Source organism: Schistocerca cancellata, chromosome 3 (assembly GCF_023864275.1).
Source record: "Schistocerca cancellata isolate TAMUIC-IGC-003103 chromosome 3, iqSchCanc2.1, whole genome shotgun sequence".
NCBI lineage: Eukaryota > Metazoa > Arthropoda > Insecta > Orthoptera > Acrididae > Schistocerca > Schistocerca cancellata.
This window is the reverse complement of record NC_064628.1, coordinates 559,547,675-559,572,939: the sequence shown is the minus strand read 5'-3', so window position 1 is coordinate 559,572,939 and position 25,265 is coordinate 559,547,675. Positions and strand designations below refer to the sequence as shown.

The 25,265-nt window shown below is 41.5% G+C and overlaps 1 protein-coding gene across 1 annotated transcript in view; it reads right to left on the bottom strand.

Moving 5' to 3' along the window:
* Positions 1-23,692, bottom strand: part of LOC126175407 (aspartate aminotransferase, cytoplasmic) — a 77,766-nt gene extending 54,074 nt beyond the window's left edge. The window contains exons 1-3 of the mRNA XM_049922201.1: positions 23,516-23,692; positions 16,324-16,505; positions 16,121-16,229 (exon numbers count right to left, since the gene is read on the bottom strand). Coding sequence (XP_049778158.1) covers positions 16,121-16,229; positions 16,324-16,505; positions 23,516-23,627 — 403 coding nt within the window. The 5' untranslated portion in view covers positions 23,628-23,692. The remainder of the gene's footprint in view (positions 1-16,120; positions 16,230-16,323; positions 16,506-23,515) is intronic.
* Between the last annotated feature and the right edge of the window lie 1,573 nt (positions 23,693-25,265).

The window sequence follows — 25,265 nt, the reverse complement described above, 5'->3', positions numbered from 1 at the left end:
CAGAAGATAACTATATGGTGCGAAAATTGCAAGTGCCGCTAAATAATGAAAAGCGAGGGGTCATCCACATGAGTGTTAAAAGGATTCTGTTTAACTTCTGTTAGAAGATAAATCAACTCAATACATAGGAATTATAATTACGAACAACTTAAATTGGAAAGAACAAACAGCAGACGTTGTGGGGAAGGCGAACCAAACACGACGTTTTATTGGCGGAACACTTAGAAGAAGCAACAGATCTACTGAAGAGAATGCCTACACTACACTTTTCCATCCTCTTTTGGAGTACTGCTGCACAGTGTGGAATCCTTACTAGATTGGATAAATAGTGTACACAGAGAAAGTTCAAGAGCAGCACATTTTGTACTGTCACGAAACAGGCGAGAGACTGCCACTGACATGATGCAGGATTTGAGGTGAACATTATTAAAACTAAGGCGTCTATTGTTGCGGCACAATCTTCTCACGGAATTTTAATCACCAACTTTCTCCACCGAATGTGAAAATAAATTGCTGAGATCAACCTACAAAGGAAGAACGACCATCATAATAAAATAAGGGAAATCAGAACTCATATGGAAAGGATAGGCATTTGCTTTTTCCACACACTGTTCAAGATTGGAATAATAGAGAATTAGTGTGAAGGTGGTTCGCTGAACCCCAAGAAAGGCACTTTCGTGTGATTTGCAGAGTATTCTTGTAGATGTAGATGACGATTCTTGTAAGGCTCTCAATGCAACTTTACTACATTTGATATGAACATTTTCTGTCTGTATTTAATGGAATATTGTAGGACGACTTCCTGTTTGTTTGAGATGTCCTTTCTTGAACAAACATTATTCAGCATAATTCTCTGTTGTCTACATCCATTACAGACATTACAATAGAACCCATGTTATTAAATTATTCATTTAACTTTTATTTTGTATTTCTGTGCATTTTATTAACTCACAATTCTAGCCAATGTATAGCTATCTGACTACAGGATCACAGCTACAGGTTGTAATTTTCAGCGAATCATCTGCAGGGAATGAAAGCAGACGTGCAGAGCTTGACCCTAAGATTACATCAAGCTATTGTTTTTAAGCAGAGCCATGCATAGCCCAAGTACCTAAAGGACAAGTAACTGCAGGTAAAGAAGTAACTGGTTTGCTCATATGAGATGCTGTTTGCAACAGCAATTACACTAGCTGTAATAGTCTAAACAACTGCAGTGTGGAGAAGTTTCACAGGATCCTTAGTGGATGTCAACAAATTTCCAATCTTGCAAGCACTCTTGAATATAGAGCTGATACCTGTGCAATGCAGAAACTTGCCTACATGATCACCGACACCATGTAAGGAATGTGAGCAACATGAAGAGTATCTTTGTTTTGTCTTAGCTGCACCTCACAGCTTGTTGTATGTCTCAATTGTATCCATTTGTATAGAATGTTTTCTTGAGCTCATTCAGTTCCTGTTTTATGTGGATGGCATACCTAGTCCAATAAGCTTGAGCTGTCAGCATACATAGCACAGCACTCTTTTATGCTGGATGACGGTCCAAATCCGCATGTAGGTACCTGTTGGTGTGCGTTGTCTTCCTGTAGACTTTATGGCCTTGTTTTCCACTAGATGTCCTTTAGACATCCATATCCAGAAAAGGAGTTACTCCGTTTTCCATTTTTAGTGTGAATGGTACATTCTTATGTAAGCCTTTGAGGTGTTCAAAAAATATGCGTAGTGTTGCTGCTTTCTCTTACTGCCAGGTGACAAACGTGTTTCCCACATACCTTAGCATGCAGTGTGGATACAATGGCATGTAAATTAGCACTGTTTGGCTTCCGTGAATATATCAGCTGTTACAAGTGAGGGGGGGAGGGGTTAGTCACTCCATTTGTTTGCTCATATAATTTGCCCCACTAAGTAAAATATGTCGATGAGAAGCACAAATGCACTCGGTCACAGATGTCTGGTGGTATTTGTATCTGTAGGATGGTACGGTACTGTCACCCCTCAATAACAGCTTCTTCAAACTGTCCAATGACATCTCAGATATGTGATGTCAGTAGCCACCAGATAACCGAAAATGACACTATATAAAAGAATAGATAAAAAATCTACTCGCCAAGTGGCAGCAGGAGAACACACATACGAAAGGATTTAACTTTTACAAGCTTTTGGATCCAGTGGCTCCTTCAGGCAGAAGAGTTGAAGGGGAAGGAAGAGAAGTAAAGGAAAAGGACTGGAGAGGTTTAAGGAAAGGGATACAGTTTTAAGTCACCCAGAACCTCTGGTCAGGGAAGACTTACCAGACAGGACGAGAAGGAAAGACTTAGTCTTCTCAGTGACTTTTCTAAACTTTACCCATTTCCTTAAACCTCTGTAGTCCTTTTCCTTTACCCCTCTTCCTTCCCCTTAACTCTTCTGCAAGAACAAGGAGCCACTGGCTCCAAAAGCTCGTAAAAGTTAAATCCTTTTGTGTGCGTGATCCCCTCCCGCCACTCGGTGAGTAGATTTACCTATTCATTCACATTATATTATCAAATTAATTATTTTCATTAGTATATAAAGGAAGACATTCACCAGTATATAGCAGTGAACTGCCCTGAAGAGGACCACACGAAGTCAACCGAAACAGCACCAATTTCATTGCTTTAGTAATTTACAATGATGCAGCCCAAAACCCAAAGTTATTTTATTAAAAATGACACTGGCCATGGAAGCCTACAAACTTCTATCATGACATCAGTTTAACATGCTGACTGTTACAAAACTTTCATCCAAGTTTGAGAAACATTTTTACTAAACTTCTTTTCAATACATATACAGACACTGATGGAAAGCCAAAATTCACTTAGCTTACTCACACTATCAGATTTTGTACTGAAGCACTTATTTAAATAAGCTGAAAAATCAAGTTCGATTTACATAGATGAACCAGTGTGATCCTACTTCATGATAGCAATGGTGATTCTCAGAAGAGGCTGCATGTTATCAAAACAAACTTTTTTTTTTTCAAATGCCTTAATTTCATCCAGCTCTTTCATGTCAGCACAAAATACTTTTTTTCCATTTCAATGAAGTATGTATGCAGCATATGCATAAAAAATTTTAAGAGTCATCCAAACAAGGAAGTTCAATGTACCTCACCAGCAAATGTTCTCTATTTGGAATACTCCACATTATTCTGATTGTGATCCTTTCCATACTATTATTAACAGCACCTGTTTAATATTATAGCTTACAATGTTGTTGTAGTAATTTCTAATTCATTTTGTATATATTTGTTTGAGCGATTATATCTACATTCTTGCTCCACAAGCCACCACATGGCACGTGGCAGAGAGTACACTGTACCACAAATAGTCGTTTCCTTTCCTATTCCATTTGCAGATATAGCAAGGGAAAAGTGAGTATCTATATGCCTCTGCATGAGCCCCAATTTCTTTTATCTTTGTGGTCCCTACGCAAAATGTATGTTGGCCGCAGTAGGACAGTTATGCAGTCAGCTTCAAATGCCGGTTCTCTAAACTTTCTCAGTAGTGTTCTTTAAAATGAATGTCTTCTTCCCTCCAGGGAGTCCCCCCTCAGCTCCTGAAGCATATCTGTAACATTCACATGCTGACTGAGCTTACCGGTAACAAATCTAGCAGCTTGCCCCTGAACTGCTTCAATATCTTCCTTCAATCTGACCTGGTATGGATCCCAAACACTCATGCAGCACTGAAGAATAGGTCACACTAGCACCCTACATACAGTCTCCTTTACAGATGAACCACACTTTCTTAAAATTCTCTCAATAAACCAAAGTCTACCATTTGCCTTCCCTACCACAATCCTCACATGCTCACTCCATTTCATATCACTTCACAACGTTATGCCCAGATATTTAAACAGTGTGACTGTGTTAAGCAGGAGACTACTAATGCTGGATCTGAACATTAAGGTTTGTTTTTCCTACTCGTCCACACTAAATTACATTTTTCTACATTTTGAGCTAGCTGCCATTCATTACACCAGCTATAAATTTTATCTAGGTCATCTTGTACCAAGCTATAGTCATTTATCTTTGACATCTTTCGGCACACCATAGCATCATCAGCGAACAACGGCAGATTGCTGCCCATCCAATCTGCCAGATCATTTATGTATATAGAAAATAGCAATAGTCCTATCGCATTTCCCTGGGACACTCCTGGTGTTACCTCTGTCGCCGATGAACACTCGGCATCGAGGAGAACATACCGGGTTCTATTACTTAGGAAGTCTTTGAGCCAGTCACATATCTGGGAGCCTAGCCTGTATGCACGGACCTTTGTTAACAGTCTGCAGGGTACCACATCAAATCCTGTTCGGAAATCTAGAAATATAGAATCAACCTGTTGCCTTATATCTACAGTTCACAGTACATCATCTGAGAAACGAGCACGCTGGGTTTCGCACAAGCGATGCTCTCTAAAGCTGTCCTGATTCGTGGACAAAGGCTTTTCGATCTCTAGGAAATTTATTATATTCTAACTCAAAATATGCTCTAGAATTCTGCAGGAAATGAATGTTAAGGATTTCAGTCTGAAATTCTGTGGGACCGTCTGAAATTCTGTGGGACCGTTCTTTTACCCTTCTTATATACAGGAGTCACCTGCACTTTTTTTCATTGCTAAGTAAAGAGCCAATGATTTAGAGTACTCTTTATAAAACCGAATTGTGATTCCATCTGGACCTGGAGACTTATTTGTTTTCAACTCTTTCAGTTGTCTCTACACCAGGGATCCTCATGACTATGTCATCCAAGCAGGGTGGTCAAACGACAATACATTTGTACGATTCTCCTGTGTGAACGATTTCTTAATTGTGGAATTTAAATCTTCAACCTTCCTTTTGCTATCTTCTACTGCCAAACCAGCCAGGTCAACGAGTGACTGAATTAAAGCCTTAAAATCTGTTAGTGATTTTACATAGGATCTGCCAAATACCTGTGTACATTCCATTAAACGTCCAGCTCTTTGATAGCTAACAGATCAACAAAAATAATTTCTGAAAATATAATTGGACCAATAAAAAAAAATTGGTTCATCAGTGGCAAGAGAAAACACATACAAAGGTTGAAGAAATGTGCAAGTTGTCGGAGCCAGTGGCTCCTCCTTCCGGCAGAAAGGCTGAAGGGGAAGGAAGAGGGATGAAGGAAAAGGACTGGCAAGCTGTAGGAAATGGGGAGAGTTTGGCAAAGTTGCCCATGACCCTGGATCAGGGGAGACTTACCAGACAGGATAAGAAAGAAAGATTGGCTATTGGGGACTGCACCAAATGAGTATATTACATGTAATGGTGGCAGGGAGGGAGGGGGAGGTGTATCAGACAGGTCAGAAAATAAAAGATATAGAAAACTAAAAGGGAATGAATAAATAAATAAATAGTTACAGAGAAGAAATGCTAAGACAAAGGAAATTAAAGAAAGTAATTCATGTAAATTAAGGCCAGGTGGGTGGCGAAAGGCAACACCATGTTTTAACATGTTTTCACCTGTGCAGCTCTGTGAAAGTAGTGCCTAGGGAAAAATTCTGATATCAGGTGAGGTGAAACAGGTCACGACTGTCATGTTGCGGTCACAACTGTCACATTGCGGAGCATGCTCTGTAACAAGATACTGTGTGTTGACAATATACGCCCTTCATCTATGCCCATTCATCCTAACTGGTAACCTGGAGGTAGTTATATCAATGTAGAAGGCCGAACAGTATTTCCATAATAGATGGTACATGACATGTCATTTCATTTCATTTCATTTCATTTCATTTCATAGGTTGTTCTCCCTCTGATAGTGTATGTTATGCTGGTTACAGGGATGGTACAGGTGGTGGTAGAAGTGTGCATAGGCCACATCTTACAGCAGGGACGTTTACAGGGATAGGAATCATAGGGTAGATAAATTGGTGCAGAACAAGCATAGGATCTGACGAGGATATTGTGGAGATTGAGGGAGCAGCAAAAAGCTGTTCTACGTATGGTAGGCCAAATGTCAGACAGACTGGGACTCACTTTAGGGCACAGTTTTAGGGAGTCACAGCCTTGTCAAAGTAGCTCAATTAACACATTCGAGATCTGACAAATACTGAGAGACAAGAATTGTACTCCTAAACTGTTTTTTGAAGGGATAAGCAATACCTGGATTAGATGTTATGGGAAATCTGCTTCTAAACTACGTTCGTGGAGTAATTATGTCCAGTGAAGGTTCAGGTGAGACTGGTGGTGTGTTGCTGTAAGAAGTCTGCATCTGAACAAATATGTTTGCCTTAAATGCCAAGGCTGTAGGGGAGTGAGCCTCCGACATGGAAAGAACAGTAACAGTCGAAATGTAAGGAATGTTGTTTGTTAGTAGGTTTAATGTAAACAGCAGCCTGTAGCTGACCCTCAGTGAGAATGAAGTCAGTATCAAGGAAAGTGGCACGGGATTCAGAATAGGATCGTGTGAAATTTAACTGGGAGAAAATATTACGAGTTTCCAAAAATTTTAACAGGTTAGCCTCACCGTGACTCCATATGAAAAATATGTCATCAATTTATCCAAATAAAAGCAGGTGCTGAAGTCTAATGTTGACGAAATGATTGGCATACAGTAGGAAGGAGCTATCCTGGTTCCCATGGCTGTGCCCCTGACCTGTTTGTATGTCTGCCCCTCAATGGTAAAGTAATTGTTGAGAAGTATAAAGCCGATTAAAGTGAGCAGGAAGGATGTCATAAGATTGGAATGAGGAGGGCAGTGATTGAGGAAATGTTCAGCAGCAGACAGACCACATACACTGGGGAATTTGGTATAATGGGAGGTGGCATTCATGGTGACAAGCGAGGTGTGTGATAAAGAGTGCAACAGGCACAGATTTCACACAATCGAGAAAACTATTAACCTATAGTAGAATGGATGACAACATACTTTTGTACAGGTTATTATAAAAATCTTGTGCCAGATGCACACAAAATCTTTCCATTAAATTCCCATATGACAAGAGTAGTGTGCAGGCACGCCAAAAATAAATGCTAAAAAAGTTCATAATTTATATTTGTGTAATGAAATGAATGAGATTTCATAGTGTTGTGATTCCTCACATTTTCTATTTTATTCAGTATTATTTGGTTACAGACATCCATGGTCTCAATCTAAGAACAGGCTGTAACCATGTTTGTCCACTTTCTGTTGGCATGCCAGGTAAAAATTATGGCCAATATACGCAATCACAATGCCTAATCTTTCCATTCTGTAAATGCGGTGTGTTGCACTATAATAGTAAATTTTAAGATTAGTTGCGCTAGCTCCAGACTTTGGATTGAACACCACTGCATTTTAATAATTTCCCAAAAGTTTTTTTGTCATTCAGTTTAACTTCCTTTCATAATGTTTAAAATAATTAATTTTCTTTAGTATTTATGCTGGTGCTTCCTTAGCTGTGCTTTCTTAAAGATACTTGCAGTTTTGTGACGATAGAATGTGTTTATCGTAAATATGATGTATAGCATATCTTAACTATGTTTTCTCAGGAAAAAGCATCAATAAGTTTTTCTTACAGAACTTTTATATTTGGGATCATGGTTGGTTTTAAATTACGTATTTAACTCTTAATGGCAGAAACTATGCTCTGCAGCGAAGCCTGTAGTACTTGTCAGTTCATATCATGCATTGGCTGTTGACAGTCAGTCTTGTGGCACCCTAGTGGGCAATTTTAGGATTTACTTTTGACGTCCCAGCACATCATTCATATGCAGCGCATCTGGGGATTTAATGGAAAGATTTTGTGTCTGGCACAAGATTTTTATAATAACCTGTGTGAAGGTAAGTTGTCACTGATTCCTCTATGGGTTAGTCTGGTATTGTTAAACAGTTTGTAGCACCTTTTGCAATGTTATTACAGATCTGATGGTGGTAACATAGTTTACCGAAACCAGCTATCCCAAATACAGTGTTATATTGTGATCTTGGCTAAGAAGTTTTTTCTTCTACTGAGAAAATAAATACAGATCACCCCTCATACTCAGTGTGAGTAAACTAAAAACTAACCACATTCATTTGAACATTACCTACAATACAGGGCAGATCTGTCAGCAAACCTGCCGCGGCCCGCCAGTCACAAAATAAAACACAGTCCAGTAAAACATGGCACACAGTTATCTGTACGCCAGAAGCACCACACATTGGAGGGTCCTCTCTCTGGAGCAAGAAACCATGCATCATCGGGATGTGAAGACGAGTGAGGAGGACCTCGTCCCAACAGCACAGCTGGAAGGAGGTATGCCACAGTCATGTTGTGGGGTTTACTAGATGGAGCTTATTGTCTGTCACTTCCAGCCATTCATCCTCCCCCTGAAGCAAGACTCTTGAGCTCAACAACGAGGCTATAGCATGTAGGGGGATGACATTCTGAAACAGCTGAGGATCACGACATGCCTCCTTGGCTGCTAAACCCACCATTTTGTTCCCTGCAATACCAGTGAGCCCTGGAACCCAACAAAAAGACAACTCCTTCCCCAGTAATTGTAGTTGGAAGACGGAATCCTGGACATTTTGGACTACTTCATCTGCTAGGTACAAGTGATGGAGAGAGTGAAGGACACTCTGAGAATCAGAACAGACTAGAAATTCACCACTGAAAGAATGTCTAATGTGCTCCAGTGTCCACAAGATCGCATATACACTGTGTGATCAAAAATATCCGGACACTTGGCTGAAAATAAATTAAAAGTTCATGGTATCCTCCATTGGTAATGTTGGAATTCAATATGGTGTTGGCCCACCTTTAGCCTTGATTGTTTTGTTTTGCTTTAGGGAGCAAAAAACAAATCGGGTTATACACGCCCAAGTCAGAACTATAGAACACGAACACTGAAAGGAGTTCAACTACTATACTTCAGTCCCAATTGACAGAAGAGAAGATAGCTAAAAATAGGCACATGGAAAAAGAACTCACCATACAGAAACAGAGGCCCAAAACTAAAATTTAAATGGTCTTTGCCATGTTGCTTCGGCGGATAAAAGGTAAAATGCAGTCGACAGTCCGCACATCATTCGCTAAAACGGCTGATAAATCAGACAGCAAACCCAAGCTGGAATGTAAACAGTAGCAAAAAGGGCATTTCATCAGGAGGTGCCGGACAGTTAAAATTTAGGCACAATGTGTACAAAGTGGTGGGGTAGCACCACTTAGCAAATGGCGATTGCTAAAAAGGCAATGCCCAATACGTAACAAGGAGGTCATCCAAGGCACTGGGAGAGGCCTAATAAGCCAAAGCTTATTCCCGTAAAGGTAGGACCCATTGGTGATGCCAAGGGGACACCACCACCTGACAGACAGCAACACAGAGATCATAAGAGGGAATATAGGTACTCACAGGCTGAGGTACGAGGACTGCAGCCTTGGCAGCAGCATCAGCAGCCTCGTTTCCTGGCAGACCAACATGACCAGAAACCCACAGAAACATCACACTAGCTCCACAAAGAGAGAGCAAGTGACAGTCTTCCTGCACCTGCTGCACTGAGGGACAAGCAGTGTACAGCATACGTAGACTTTGAAGGCCACTGAGTGAGTCTGAGCAGAGGACACAATTGAAAAGCCTGTGTCACCAGATGTACTCCGTAGCCTGACTCAGGGCAAAGAGCTCAGTTGTAAATATGGAGGAGCGGGCCGGAAGCCGACATCAAAAGACACGGGTGCCAATGATGAAGGCACACCCAATCCCACAGTCAGTTCAAGAGCCATCAGTGTATACAAAGGTATTATTGCGAAGTTCGATGCAAAGGTTGTGAAACTGAAGGCGATAGACCGAGGCTAGAGTAGTGTCCTTAGGAAGCAAACGAAGGCCAAGGTTAACATGGGCTGCTTCACAAAGCCAACATGGTGAAGGGTTCACACCCACTGGGAAAGTTGCAGGTAGTGTGAAGTTAAGCCACCTTAGCAAGTGCCAAAAGCAGACTCCAGGAGGTACCAGAGAAGAGGGACGAGCCCCATACTGACAATCAAAGGAATCATCAAAGAAGAAGGCATAGGAGGAGTGGCAACGCAGGGCAGGCAAACAATGTGCATAGCTGCCGAGTAGAAAGCCAGGGCAGTAGGACAATGGTAACTCAGCAGCTTCAGCATACAGACACTCTACCAGGCTAGTGTAAAAGGCACCCATGGCCAAACTGATGCCACATTGGTGGATAGTGTTGAGACGGCGTAAGAGGGATGGGCGTGCAGACGCATAAACAAAGCACCCATAGTCGAACGGACAAGGGATCGGTACAAATGGAGGAGGGTATTTCAATCAGCACCCAAGGAAGTACCATTGAGGACACATAGGACATTGAAGAACTGTGTCAGCAGGCTGAGAGGTAAGATACATGGGAGGACCAGGAATGTTTCCTATCAAGCATGAGCCCCAGAAATTTCATAGTTTCAATGAAAGGAAGGGTAACAGGCCCAAAATGTAAAGATGGTGGGAGAAACCATTTGTGGCACTAGAAATTCACACAGATGGTTTTGTCAGTGGCAAAGTGAAAGCCATTGTTCAGGAGTGAAGACAATCAAGACAGCACTGAAGACGCCGCTCAGTGAGACATGTCCATGGAGAACTGCAATTGATAGCAAAATCGTCTACAAAAAGGCAGCCAGAGCTGCCAGATGGGAGACAGGCCATTATATGGTTAAAGGCAATAGCAAAGAGGACAACACTCAGGATGGAATCCTGAGGCACACTATTTTCCTGGATAAAGGTGTCCGACAAGGCATAAACCAAGCGCACCTTGAAAACTCGGTCTTGTAAAAATGCCCGAAGAAAACAGGGCAGGCGCTCACGGAAGCCCCACGTGTAAAGAGTACAGACTATACCTGGGTGTCAACAAGACGTTCAAGTGTGGTTGAAACAATGACACCGGTAGCAGCGCATCGGGTTTGGAATGTTAGCTGGACGGTGATAATTTCATAGCCTGCTTTGAGCTTGGACAGAAGCACCACTGTATCAAAGGTGAAAAAGAGTGCGGGTACGCACTAAGGAGGAATCTACCTTTTTCATTACACGATGGACAGCAGTGATACCCTGATCAGAGAGATAAGATTGGATTTCAGCCTCGGTTAGACCATTGAGCAGCATGGTGTAAATTACACCACGGGAAGAATTCAAAGTTCTATGTGCCTCGACACGAACAGGGTAACCACGGAGAAGCGAGGCAGCAAGCAGCTGTTGTGCTTGAGAATCAGAAGTGGTCTCCAAAAGCAAAATGTCATTCTGTAAACGAGAGCAGGATTTCAGTGCCCACAACTGCATCTACACCTTTCTGAATAATAAACCCATTTTCCATGGCAAAGGACTGACCGTCTGCAGTATGTGAGACCATGAGGAATCGTGGTGCAGCAGGATCTTTGAATCATTAGCCTCATTACATTTATGTTTTGTAGATATTGAGGGGGAAATGGATTGACTCATCGCGAGGAAATTCCCCACAATTGCCAGCATCTCCGATGGCGCACTCCTTCCAACTGGGGGCCCCCTTCACACAGGGGCGCACCCACCTTAGGTGACTGTTCACACATCACGTCACACCTCCCGAACAACCTGACAGGTGGACCAATCGGCAATTTGGGAAGGTTACAGCTCAGGCAATCACCCCTCCCTGGGACAGCTCAGGCAACCCCGAGGGAGGGGAAAAAGAACAGCAAGAGGATAGACATGCAGCACAGAAAAGAAAAAATGCTGCAAAGGTTGTGGCCCCGTGGTAAACACGCACAAACCAGTCAAAGAGTGGCGAGCCTCCTGGGGGGCTTAGCCTTGATGACAGCTTCCACTCTCACACGCATAAGTTCAATCAGGTGCTGAAAGTTATTTGGGGAATTGCAGATCTTTCTTCATGAGTGCTGCACTGACCAGAGGTATCGATGTCAGTCAGTGAGGCCTGGCACAAAGTTGCCATTCCAAAGATGTTCTATAGCATTCAGGTCAAGACTCTATGCAAGCCAGTCCATTACATGGATGTTATTGTCGTGTAACCACTCCCCCACAGACTGTGCATTATGAATAGGAGCTCAATCATGTTGAAAGATGCAATCGCCATCCCCGAATTACTCTTCAACAGTGGGAAGCAAGAAGGTGCTTAAACATCAATGTAGGTCTGTGCTGTGATAATGCCACGCAAAACAAGGGGTGCAAGCCCCTCCATGAAAAACACGATCACACTGTAACACCACTGCCTCCAAATTTTGCTGCTGGCACTACACACGCTGGCAGATGACATTCGCCATACGCACACCCTGCCATTGGATCGCCACTTTGTGTGCCGTGATTCATCGCTCCACACAATGTTTTTCTACTGTTCAATCGTCCAATGTTTACACTCCTTACACCAAGTGAAGCGTCGTTTGGAATTTACCAGCATGATTTGTGGCTTATGAGCAGCCACTCAATCACATGATCCAAGGTTTCTCACCTCCCGCCTAACTGTCACAGTACTTGCAGTGGATCCTGGTGCAGTTTAGAATTCCTGTGTGATGGTCTGGATAGATGTCTGCCTATTACACATTACGACCCTCTTCAACTGCCGGCAGTCTCTGTCAGTCAACAGACGATGTTGGCCTGTACGCTTTCATGCTGTACGTATCACTTCATGTTTCCACTTCACTATCACATCAGAAACAGTGGATCTAGGGATGTTCAGGAGTATGGAAATCTCGCTTACAGACGTATGACCCAAGTGACACCCAATCACCGAACCACGTTCAAAGTCCACGAGTTCTGCGGAATGCCCCACTCTGCTCTCTCACAGTTTCTAATGACTACTGAGGTCATTCATATGGAGTACCTGGCGAAAGGTGGCAGCACAATGCACCCAATATAAGAAACATATGTTTTTGGGGAGGCCAGATACTTTTGATCATATAGTGTAATTCTGCATCTAAGACAGTACAGTCTTGAGGCAGTCAGACCTTAAGGACACAATTCTGGGTAACAGAGCAACAAATTGAAGGCCCCTCACTAGACCCATCCGTAAAGACAGCTACATAGTAGTGGCTCATATAAAATGACAGAATGTCACATGAAAAACGGAAGCAGAAGTGCAGTCTTTCCTATACTGCAGAAAATCTAAAATTACGCTAGGCCTCTGTAGTCATCGGGACGACAGACAGCTAAAACCAAGCATCTGGGGTTGTACATGGTCCACACCAAATGAATCCAGCACAAGCTGCACACGGATCCCAAATGGCATTGTGGATGTGAACAGTTGGAGAAAGGTGTTCCAGAGGCGAAAGAGCAACAGTACAATATCCAGGTGAAGTCATAGCTGCAAGGAACTTACCTGATGCACCAAAGAGTTCTGGCTTTCAGGTCAACTATGACAATTTGGAGTCAGAAATGAGGCCCAGAAACTTCACTGAGTCTCAATTGTAGGATCATGTCCCTCATATTCAAGTCAGGTAAATTAAAAATATGAGAGGAGAAAAAACAAACACACACACACACACACACACACACACACACACACACGTGATGTCGTCAGTCATACAACCACACCACCGCCCGAGAGATCGATCCACCGGATGCGATTCTCTCGATAAACGTAACAGAAGAACGGCTGTGTTAGCCAAAGAGTACACAGCCAGTCGCAGTACTTACGCTCGCCGTGAGGCGCCACTAGGCCACTTCATGTGCACCAGAGAGTAGTGCAGTTGTGCCAGTCTATAGCTCGTAGCCGCGCTCAGTGGTCAGCCAGCGCCAATGTTAGGCATCGTCTGCAGCTCAGTCATTGCTGCCACCAAGTCTTTGTAGCTCCGTTCCAAGTTAGTCTTCAAATTCACCGGATTCGACATTCAAGATTACGAGAGATTAATTCGTCACTGCAAGATTTGTGACTTGTAAATTATGTCATTCTACAGATGTTTAGTCTAGTTGCGTCTTCTATAATTGTCAACCAACTGATCATGGACTACAGTAAAGTTAAGTAATAAATACTTTCTTATTTTGTACTCCTGCTAATTAACTGTGTTTTCCTGTTGTAGCTACCAAGCTGTCTTGGCATAGTAGAAACCATGTTTCCACCTCCTTGGCTACCTCATATTTGCCACCTCATGTTGATGGACTCAATTATGGTGCAAGATCGTGAGCCATCAACACACACATCTGCAGAAAACTGAAAACGTATTGGGTTAGGAAAATAAGGCCACATGCTGAGGCGGATGCAACAGCCTTAATGTGCTCTGCAAGTTTCATGCTGGTGAAAGTTAGTACAAGAGAGTCCAATTTCACAAGGTCGCCATCCACCCATTTCATTAGGTTCTGTGCATCACGACACCTTCCTGAGACCACTCAGCTTTCAGTTCTTTTCAGGGAATGTCAAACAGATCCCAGCAAGTCAATATCTTTGCTATAGTTCAAGGTGCTGTGCAGTTCACTTTCTATTGAATACTCCCCGAGCCACTGAGTTTTCTGGATGTTCTTCACTTGTTGGGAATTGGATGTTTCTAGCAATAGGGTCCCATTTCACAATCACTTGATAGTTTTTAAACTTCCAGTGATTTCCTCTAAACCTCTTTGTATATAGAAAGATGAAACTTTCTCAGAGTTTCCCTCTTTCCATTTAATTATAAGAAACACATTTTGGCCACCAGCATGTGTTCTGTAACTCGATACTGGAAACATCTACGTGATCACCAGGTCTAAAGGCTTGCCTACACAAGCACTCTTGTTTGACTGTGTTTTGAAACCCACCAGCAACCACCCTTTCCACTGAGAGGAGGAAGAGAAGATTTTGAAGGATCCACACTGGCCACCGAGCAGCTAGGGAAATAGACGTCCACCTAGACATAGCGCTGCGTGCCTAAGTAAACCTTATACAGCTGAGGTGCAGCAGGTTCCCCAGAGGTTGCCTGCTGACAACTATTACACCTCTACAGCCACGCATCTCATCAGCATGTGAATGAGGGTTTTTAGTTGAAGTTCTTACCATCCCCGCGATCTGGGCGGTCAAGCCAAGATCCCTGTTCCCTCTGACACAATATTCCACCACTGTGCCACACAGTGGTCAATGAAGCATGCCCAGAGCTTATGGTGACAGAAGACTGATGGCGCTTACCAGTCCCCAACTCAGGAACCCCTGGATCGCCAAGCCATACTCAGAAAATGAATGCTGAGCCCCTGAGAGGCTCTGTACTATCGACTGCAGATGTTACAAACTAAGGCAGATATACATTCAGTAGGTGCTTTGAAGCCAGCAACTATGGGATGGGACACCCAGGTCAACTGGATTTGTCGGTCTTTGGAAGAAGGTAAAAAGAAGGAAAAAAAAGGGGGGGAGATAAGATGTTCTATGGACTGAGGTGTTAGTCCATATGAGGGGAATGAGGTTTTAAGGAGGATATGTGGATCAGTTTGTATCACGGGGGTGGTATCTTGATGGCAGATGCTGTATGCAGAAAGCTGGCATAGACCCTCACTTACATACTCCCTTTGGTCAAGTACCAAAATGATAGATCCCTTGTCCACTGGAAGATAATGTCTGAGTCATAAGTTATTACGGAACAAAGAGACTGGAGTTCTTATGAGGACTGGTTAGGGTCATCTTATAAGGACCTGAGAACGGGTTGTGAAGCAATGCTGGATGTTATAAATTCTCAGAAGGCTTGCAAGGGGTGATTCTGAAGTAGTAATAGTGGTGGTGGATCAAGTTGGGATCGTGACTGGAAATGTTCAAGGCAGACGTCAATATCTGGTTTCCTGTTTGAAAGGTTTTAGGGTTGCAAAGTGATATTTCCAGTTGACATTACACGTGAAGGAAAGTAGGTCCTTTACCAAAGCAGCATGATTAAATGCAGGTCTAGAGCTGAAAGTGAAACCCTTGGATAATACAGATAATTCAGGAGGGGGAGAGGGCCTTGGGTACGAGGCTGAGAACACTGTATTGTTGTGACTGGCTTTTGAGACCATCAGTTACCATTATGAGTTATTTCTATTGAGGACTGACAACATTTCTTCACATTATAGAGAAAGTTACATTATATTAATTTCAATCAATGTTGTTTTAAATGGAAAACCACAGCAGGATTCAGTCAGTAAGAGCACAATTTATATTTCAAATGTAGTACTAAGTCTCTCTATAAAGCATAAAATTTTTCTAAATTTACGTTACCCCATGTTGGTTTTGAGTAATAGAATGTGGTGTAGTGTAGGTGCTTGTTTAGAAACTCAGCACCAACTCTCAATGCGCCCGTACCACTCAATGTCTGGACACCAAAAGCCTGAGAGCACACAACACTAAGATAAAGGACTCTGAATAAGTTAAAAATGTAAAAGTTATCATCAGGAACAACATCTGGTACAAGCTTTACTTACCCGTCCTTGAACTACAGCACTCGAGTCATGCCCAAGTAACATCTTTGTTGCTGCAGATGTGAAAGATTCCATTCCCAGCACTGGCAAGTACTCATGGTTGCTTGTGTCATCCTCTGCCATATGTTTCTCTGTTTTTCTGACAACTGGCAGCACCCATGGCTTCCCTTCATTTGTCCGGTATGCTGATAAAAGCAAATAATCATCAGTGGAGAAAATATAATCCATAAATACACTAGTAATAACACATACTTTTGTAAAAGGTTTTTGTGATATTTATTTGACATTCAGTGGTGCATTATCATAATATAAATGGGAACATTACTAGATTTGGAAAGAGTAAACAAATTACCACCATGAAACAAAAACTTTTCCGTATAAAAATAGCATACATTCAGTATCACTAACGTTTACATTGGTGTACATATATTTTTAGTACTCTAGTATGAGTTAAGAAACCAAATGAATTACCCAACATGTCACTCAAGACAAATTGTTTCTTGCATTAAAACAAATAACCAACCTGGATAAGCCTTGGAAAGTGTTTATGGTACAATGTGAACTGAGCTTGAGTATTTTGTGCTACGTTAGAGTTTTATTAATCTTTCTCGGACGTTTCTGAAGGAGTGTTATGTACTACACCCTCTTATGCATGAAGCTGTATTCTTTGACAATGGCAAATAAAGCAAACATCAATAGAGTAATCTTCTTCAAACAATGACTGTACACAGCTCAATATTGAAACAACAACAACCGGCCCCGAGACATCATCAACAAAAGCAGGGTATTTTAAATCATCTTCAATTAATTTACATAAGTTTAGGAAGCCCTTGTGAATCTGAAGGTCTGAATGACTGTCACACACTAATTACTATGCATGATTTCCAGTTATGTCTATGGATTTCTTAGGAACACATTCACCCCTTATGCAAGTTAGTCACAATTTTTGCAACAATATTGGAAACCTAACAATCGCAAGAAATCGATGTGTGTGCCAAAATACAGATTATTGATCAGATTTTCTACTGATTACTAAAAGCTAAGAGGAGGATGACAGGGACTTCTTAGCAAACTTTTGGAATGTATGTTGTCCATCTGTTGGCCACTCTTACAATTTAGAAATCTGCCTCCCTTTTCCAGTTACCTACATATATTCATCATATTTTATGCCAGTTTTTGATGTTTCCCCTTTGCCTTTACCACATATCAGGTACTCCGGATCCCAAGAGATGACTAGGCACATTGTGATTGGTCTGCTTCCTTGACACTACAATACAAAAACTACCTCATGGTTTTGTTTATTTTTGTAAGTTAATTTTATTCATTTTTATTTATTCTCATTTTTCATTTGACTGTCAGTGGATGTATATGCAACTGTTTTTTTTTAGAATGTGCTAAATACAGGGTATTACAAAAAGTTACGGCCAAACTTTCAGGAAACATTTCTCACACACAAAGAAAGAAAATATGTTATGTGGACATGCGTCCAGAAATGCTTACTTTCCATGTTAGAGCTCATTTTATTACTTCTCTTCAAATCACATTAATCATGGAATGGAAACACACAGCAACAGAATGTACCAGCGTGACTTCAAACACTGTTACAGGAAATGTTCAAAATGTCCTCCGTTAGCGAGGATACATGCATCCACCCTCTGTCGCATGGAATCCCTGATGCAGCCCTGGAGAATGGCGTATTGTATCACAGCCGTCCACATTACGAGCACGAAGAGTCTCTACATTTGGTACCGGGGTTGCGTAGACAAGAGCTTTCAAATGCCCCCATAAATGAAAGTCAAGAGGGTGGAGGTCAGGAGAGCATGGACTTGGTCTGCCTCTACCAATCCATCGGTCACCGAATCCATTGTTGAGAAGCATACTTCTCTGATGCTTACATTAGGGTTATCGTCAACTGCACAAAGAATTGCCTCGTCCATTGCAGGTGTCCTCGTCGTTCTAGGTCTTCCCCAGTTGCGAGTCATAGGCTGGAATGTTCCGTGCTCCCTAAGACGCCTATCAATTGCTTCGAATGTCTTCCTGTCGGGACACCTTTGTTCTGGAAATCTGTCTCGATACAAACATACCGCACCATGGCTATTGCCCCGTGCTAATCCATACATCAAATGGGCATCTCCCAACTCCACATTTGTAAACATTGCACTGACTGCAAAACCACGTTCGTGATGAACACTAACCTGTTGCTACTACGTACTGATGTGCTTGATGCTAGTACCGTAGAGCAATGAGTCGCATGTCAACACAAGCACCGAAGTCAACATTACCTTCCTTCAATTGGGACAAACTGGCAGTGAATCGAGGAAGTACAGTACATACTGACGAAACTAAAATGAGCTCTAACATGGAAATTAAGCGTTTCCGGACACATGTCCACATAACATCTTTTCTTTATTTGTGTGTGAGGAATGTTTCCTGAAAGTTTGGCCGTACCTTTTTGTAACACCCTGTATAAGTTTTTTTGTTTTGCCACCCGAAACCTATTCCTGTGGAGCTCCTAGCAATTTGCCAATCTTTATTCTGACAATGTTTTCATTTTGTGATAACACCCACTGCTCATTTTTTGAGGCTCCTATCTCTGACAGGCTGGTAACATTGACAGCTTTGGACACTGAATTCACTGTTTACTTTTCCCACCAAGTAGGCTTTCAAGTTCAGATCTTCTATTTTGTGGCAACATGCAACGCTGATGATTATCATCAACACTTTACAAAGGCTGCAGTGATTTACATGTTACCCTCAGCCATGTTATTCAATCAGTTATTAACAGTGCACTTCCAGAGAAAACTGAGCACATCTGAATATTGCCAATTTAGGCCTTTTACAGGAATAACGTATGCATATCAAGTTAGAAAGTCATATTTACTTAAAATAATGTGAGAAGGCTCACAGTTCAAATGTCTCTCTTGCAAACTCACCTTAGGCAAATTACCTGATGCTAATGATAAGATGGTTTCAACAGTGACACTACACCTAACTGGTTACCCTTGTTTCTCCTCCATATAAGCTTACACCCTGTCTCTCATGATCCCACCAGTGATAAGATGTCTAATCAACTATTTTTCTTCAAATTCCAACTGGAAAACACCCTAAACAAAAATACCCTTGAACACAGAAGCAGTCTATATACCAAATATCAAGATGGATAGACTGCTGATTAATTATATGCCCCACTTTTTTCATCCTTTCAGACAGACTGCAATATTGCAGCTTGGGGATGTAATACAAAATGTAAGGTTCCTTGGAAAAATGCTCCTCTAGTACCACACGCAGTACACTCAGTTCCTGCAACACAGTACAGTTAAGACAATTTTTAGTTTTACATAAGAACAAGCTACAACACAAGATGAAACTTTTATTATCTTCCAATAACGAAACTCTCAGAGCATTACAGCCAAGGAACCTTTCACAGGCAGGGTGCTGTTGTCATTAGAATCGCAACTAGCGAGAATGAACAGTTCAAAGACCTCGTGAATTTTCAATGTGCAGTGGTCTATGCCCTACATACCAGGCTAAAAAGGACAGGTTAAAACTACCAGCACTAATATGGGACCAAGCTTTAATCACATAACACACACTCACAGAGTCATCCAGCATGATTAGGTCTGATAAGCGGTGATACCACTTATGTGGCAATGCCTTTCTTAAACATCCCAGACAGTAGAAGACATGGAAAGAAGTTGTCTTTGCTGATGACAGCAACATCATAGTCACTGGTAAAATATCTCACCAGTACATTTTGGTCTTAAGGTTCTGGCATCAGTTGTAACAGCCAATGTCTTGTAGTGAGATACAAGGTTATTATAAATGACTGCAGTGATTTCATAAATTCACTGCAGTTACACTGACATATTGTCATAAAACTCACCAATCATATAGAACAACTCTAAAAGTTTTGTAATGTTGTAGCCACACTTCAGATTTCTGCCACGAGAGCTTAGCAGTGAGCAGTTAGGTAAGATGGCGGCAGGCGCCAAGAATGTGTATGTTGAGCTTGAAATGCTCCTGACCTAATCCAATGTCTTTTTTTTGTGTGTGTGGGATTATGTAAAAGATTCAATGTTTACATCTCTTCTGCCAATAAACCTACCAGAAATGGAAGCTCACATCAACAGTGCTTTTGAACAAAGTGAAATGGACATGCCATGCTGAATGGGGAAGACATGGTAAGAGGGACGCAGGGGGGAGGCACATGTGGAGCATTTGGGATATGTCTAAAAACTTTATTGGGTTTTTCTACACGTGTGCGTGCAAAGCCCTGTGGCAATATGTCAAATAATATAGCTACAGCAAATCTGCGAAATAATTTCAATCATTTATAATGATGCTGTACTGTTCCTACCTGCACTTATTTCTTAGCTATGGGAATCTTTTCTGGGGATTGAAGGCACAAAACAAAGACATAACTTTTAAGAGGAGGAAAGGGCCATAAGAATAAAACTGCCAGCAGTAGTCAGGCCCATCGTGAAGAACTGTTCAAATAAAACTCTGCATTTCAGACAAAATGTTACTAAGTATTTCATTAATAGTTCTGTACATCCAGGTAGACTGAAGAGAGCATATGGATATGTGCATAACATGCGGCAGCATGTTTTGAGCCCAGAGTCAGTTTTCCGGACAGACAAAGGGAACCCAAGTGGCTTAGCAGCATGTTCATGGTCCTTGAGTCACCAGAGGGTGTCTTGGTGTGGGCAGTCAGTGTAGAGAGATGCAAAGGAACAGTGTAGAACTGTTTTATACAAGAACATCATACATGCAGGACCAACTGAATGAGGGAGTGCAGCTGTTAAGGAGGATGTAGGTTTTTCACTGTTTGGCTACCCTGATTTAGTTTTTCTGTGGTTTTCCTCTTTCATTTCAGGCCACTGCTGGGATGGGGCCTTCATCAAGGCCATGGCTGACCACCTGACTATCCTCATAACACTGACATCTCTATTTTACCTGTATGTATAAATGAGCTAGTTATTTCATTTTATTATCAGGACAAACCCAGTAACATTGTAAAATGATTACTGCACGAACGAATAAAGGAAATGAAATGACCTGCCGTACTCTGTTAGAAACCCAAAATATTCATATTACAGAAGAAAGCCATTCAAATTATACTGAAAGAGAAGCAAGAATAACCTTGAAGAAATTGTATCAAGACCTTAATTTTTAGACACTTCCACCACTGCATATATAGATCATTGTGACTGCATAACAAAATTCTACTAAACTAGAGAACAGGGTAGTTGTTCCTCCCCATTAACCCAAGAAACAGCAAGCAACTGCAGTGCATTTCACACAAACATGTAAATACTCTGGTATCAAATTAATACACCCTCCATCGGGTCGACAGAAGCGTCCGATCCCACGCGTCTGCTTTGACCCGTGACGTAATGGTGTTGTCGTGTGCGACGTCATGACGGCGCGGAGTTTGGTTTGAGTGTGGCTGTCTCCAGTTCTGTTTTATCTTATTTTATTTACTTTTCTGATCTGTTCGTTCTATCTCGTGAGATTTTTTTTTTAATTTAAAAACACTTATTACTTATTTTAATTATCTGTTTCCTTGAATTTCTGTTTTAGTTTATTATATTTATCTTTCTGATCTGTTCGTTCTATCCCGTGAGATTTTTTTTTTAAAAAGACAAAAAACACGAATCAGCTACTGAAGCATCTTTATCTTCTAGGGGTTGCAGGGGTTACGACCCCTGGGGAGGTAGGTGGGTATTCATGCATGGCTGTCTTCACTTACACGTTGTAGCTACGCAAGGCGTCTAAATTTGTTTATGTTTAGTTTGGCCCCCCACCCAAAACACCCCATTTCCCGCGATTGTCCCGTTAGTGTCATTAGGCTTCTTGTGGAAAGTGCGTGTGTTTGTTTTTGTTTCCGCCATATTTGTGACGTCATGGGTGAAAGCAGACGGGTGGGATCGGACGCTTCTGTATTTCCCCTCCGTCAAGAGAATTACAAAATCTCAAAACTGAGACCCCCTAAAAAAAAAAAAAATCTAATAGAAGAAGAATTCTATAGTGAGGCTGAGTACATGTGTTGACAGTGGACAGAAGTTCACCCTCTTAAATGGCAAGTTTTATTCATCACATTAAGAGACACCAGAATCAGAAACTAGTGTTAGAGAGTAAACTAGAATTATAATCACTCATGTAAACTATATGATGATAATGTGACACAAAATTGCATTTTTTCAACTCTGGGTAGTCGAAGTCATATGTTAGCCTACTGTAAATCATTAAGAATTATGTAACATTATGTAGGCCTATATACTGTGTAAGCTAGTATGTGTAGAACCTACAAATTGTCTAGATTGTAAGCATAATGATGAATGCTATGTTACAAGTACATAGCTGTACAAAAGGTAATATATGGGACAAATAAAAATCGCAAACACAGTTTTAATGTCAGCCAGTTTCATAATAGTTCTCAGATAACAGTAATGTGAAACGTTCACCTTACCAGCACCAATCACATAAAGAATATTTCGAATTCACATATGAGCCATGAAGGGGAAATAACATAAGCAGTCAGAAACATTACGTGCACCTCTGTTAACATACTGCAGAAAGGAAGATTATAACGCTACCTATGCCGAAAATGGTTCTTGTAAGTTCGTACATTGCCTCTAGTTATTGCAGTAATACTTCACAATAAGTGTTTCCTTGATTATGATGAACTCTGGAAATTTTAGAAGGGTTATTATCTCTTTGATATGTACTTTAACAAGTATTATGTCATTGGAAATTTTTCCCTTATGCTGTAGTGGTCACGAACTGTATTTTTCCGTCGGTTTATTTGCGCGGTATTCCCTGACAATACAGGCACCCCTGCCTCGAGTAGGTACAATTATAACAATTCAAACAATAAACTAATGTTTGTGCATACGGATGTTCTCGGTAGGAAAAGCCCGTATCAAACTAGTAATAGTAACTAACATAAATTCATTGCTGCTACCTTCGAAACTTCAACGAATTATTTTTTTTTTTTCATATTTAACAAAAGTGCAGGTTACAATCTCAATCACTTCTCCAGTATTCCGTTTCTATAACTGGATCATAAGTTTATTACGCCTCACTGCTGCAAAATATTTCTGTCACACATGTTCGTCTAGAAAGATAGACACGCACAGACTGGTGTATCTGATATTTTTCATGCCACAAGGAAATACACAACGACACTTACCTCCTATAGTTAAATTAGCTTTATTAGGATGAGAATCATCTAAATATGCTTTATTTAATGCAAAAACTTCAATGGGAGGCCCAAGCTTTACGCCAGAAAATCTGGATGACATCCTGCTGCTGCCAGCCGATTGACCACAGTACCACACCTCCCACACTTCTTGCTTGACTGACCTTACAACGACCTCCAACCAAAGCATTTGAGACGAAGAAAATACGTTCTGTCGCGACTATGTAAACAAGATTCCTGTCAAAACAATTATTTCTACAGACTTGGCAGCACACAGAACACAGGAACCTGCATCTTAACAGTGCTCCTTTCTGTTTCCAATAATGTGAATATTTTTCACAGAATAAATATTCTATTCTATTCATTGTACAGTGCTAGTATTTTCACATTGCTTGTGAGAGGCAACAGTGATTTAAGAGTTATCGGTCTGATCCGAACTGTCGCGGAACAAGGAATACGGACAACGCAACAATCCATTTAAATAGTCTCACAAAAGAACGATCATGAAAGAGTTTGTGGCGACGTCATTTATCCACTGCGCCAAAAACAGCGGGTGAAAGTTGCAGCTGATAGATATTTAACTTTGCCGTAGTCGGCTTGGTTACGAGTTGTTTATTCTTGTTAGTTTTTGATCTGTGCTTGAAAAATAAAATGTTTTCTCATCTCATGAAAAAGCTGTTACTTCATAAAATATAAAGGCTCCCATAGTGGTGACCCCGAAAAATCGTAGCAGAAGCATAAAGAAAATATATATACCGACGAGAATAATGAATTCAGAGACAAAAGCATGGGGCAGTGGAATCAAGATTGAAGACTACAGTCTGTTCGACCAAGGATCGCGGTCCACGCCCTTTGATTCGCCACAAAACGGAACGACAGATGTTAACGAAAAAGATGGTAGTACCTACGCGCGACACGGAAATGTTAAGCTTTCCGCGTTCTGGCCGACGCGCCCCCGCTTTGGTTTACGCAGGCTGCACGCATATTTAGGCAGCGTGGGGTGTCTAACAACATTGATGAATTTAATATAGTGGTTTCACATCTAAATTTAGAAGTGATAGAGCAAGTAGAAGAAACCTTGTCTCAACAAAATTACTTTGTGCTAAAGGAAGCTCTCATACAGCATTATACGTTGTCACCAGATTTGCGACTACAAAAAATTTTCGCATACGAAGATTTGGGCGACAAGACTCCGTCACAAGTACTCAAAGCCTTACTACATTAGCCGGCCCGGAACTCCTACCTGAAGAGTCTTTACGTCTAATAAGGCTTCGTAAACTTCCTGCCAACATCCGTGCCGTCATTGCAGCAGAAACAGACTTACCATTGCAAGTCTCAGCAAAAAAGGCAGACACCATCGCAAACACCTTAACCGAAGTTTCTGCGGGTTCAGAATTCAACTACAGCCAGGATAGTGGCCCAAGAACGTGTAGTGTGATGGAATCTGACGTCAGTGAGCCAGGAACAAGCAATAATACTTCCCAATAGCAGTGCTCATCGACCGAACCCACCATACAGCAACTGGCAGCACAAGTGGCAAAACTCAACGTGCAAGTAACTTCACACCACCAGCAGCTACGAAGTCGCAGTTGGAAAAGACGAAGAAATGCTATCCAACAGAATCTGACAGATCAATGGTGCTGGTACCACAGACGCTTCGGTAACCCTGCCCGTCAATGTATTCAACCCTGCAGCTACCCAAACTTAAGAGGCGGGCGTTAAAGGGCGCTAACGTTCGTCA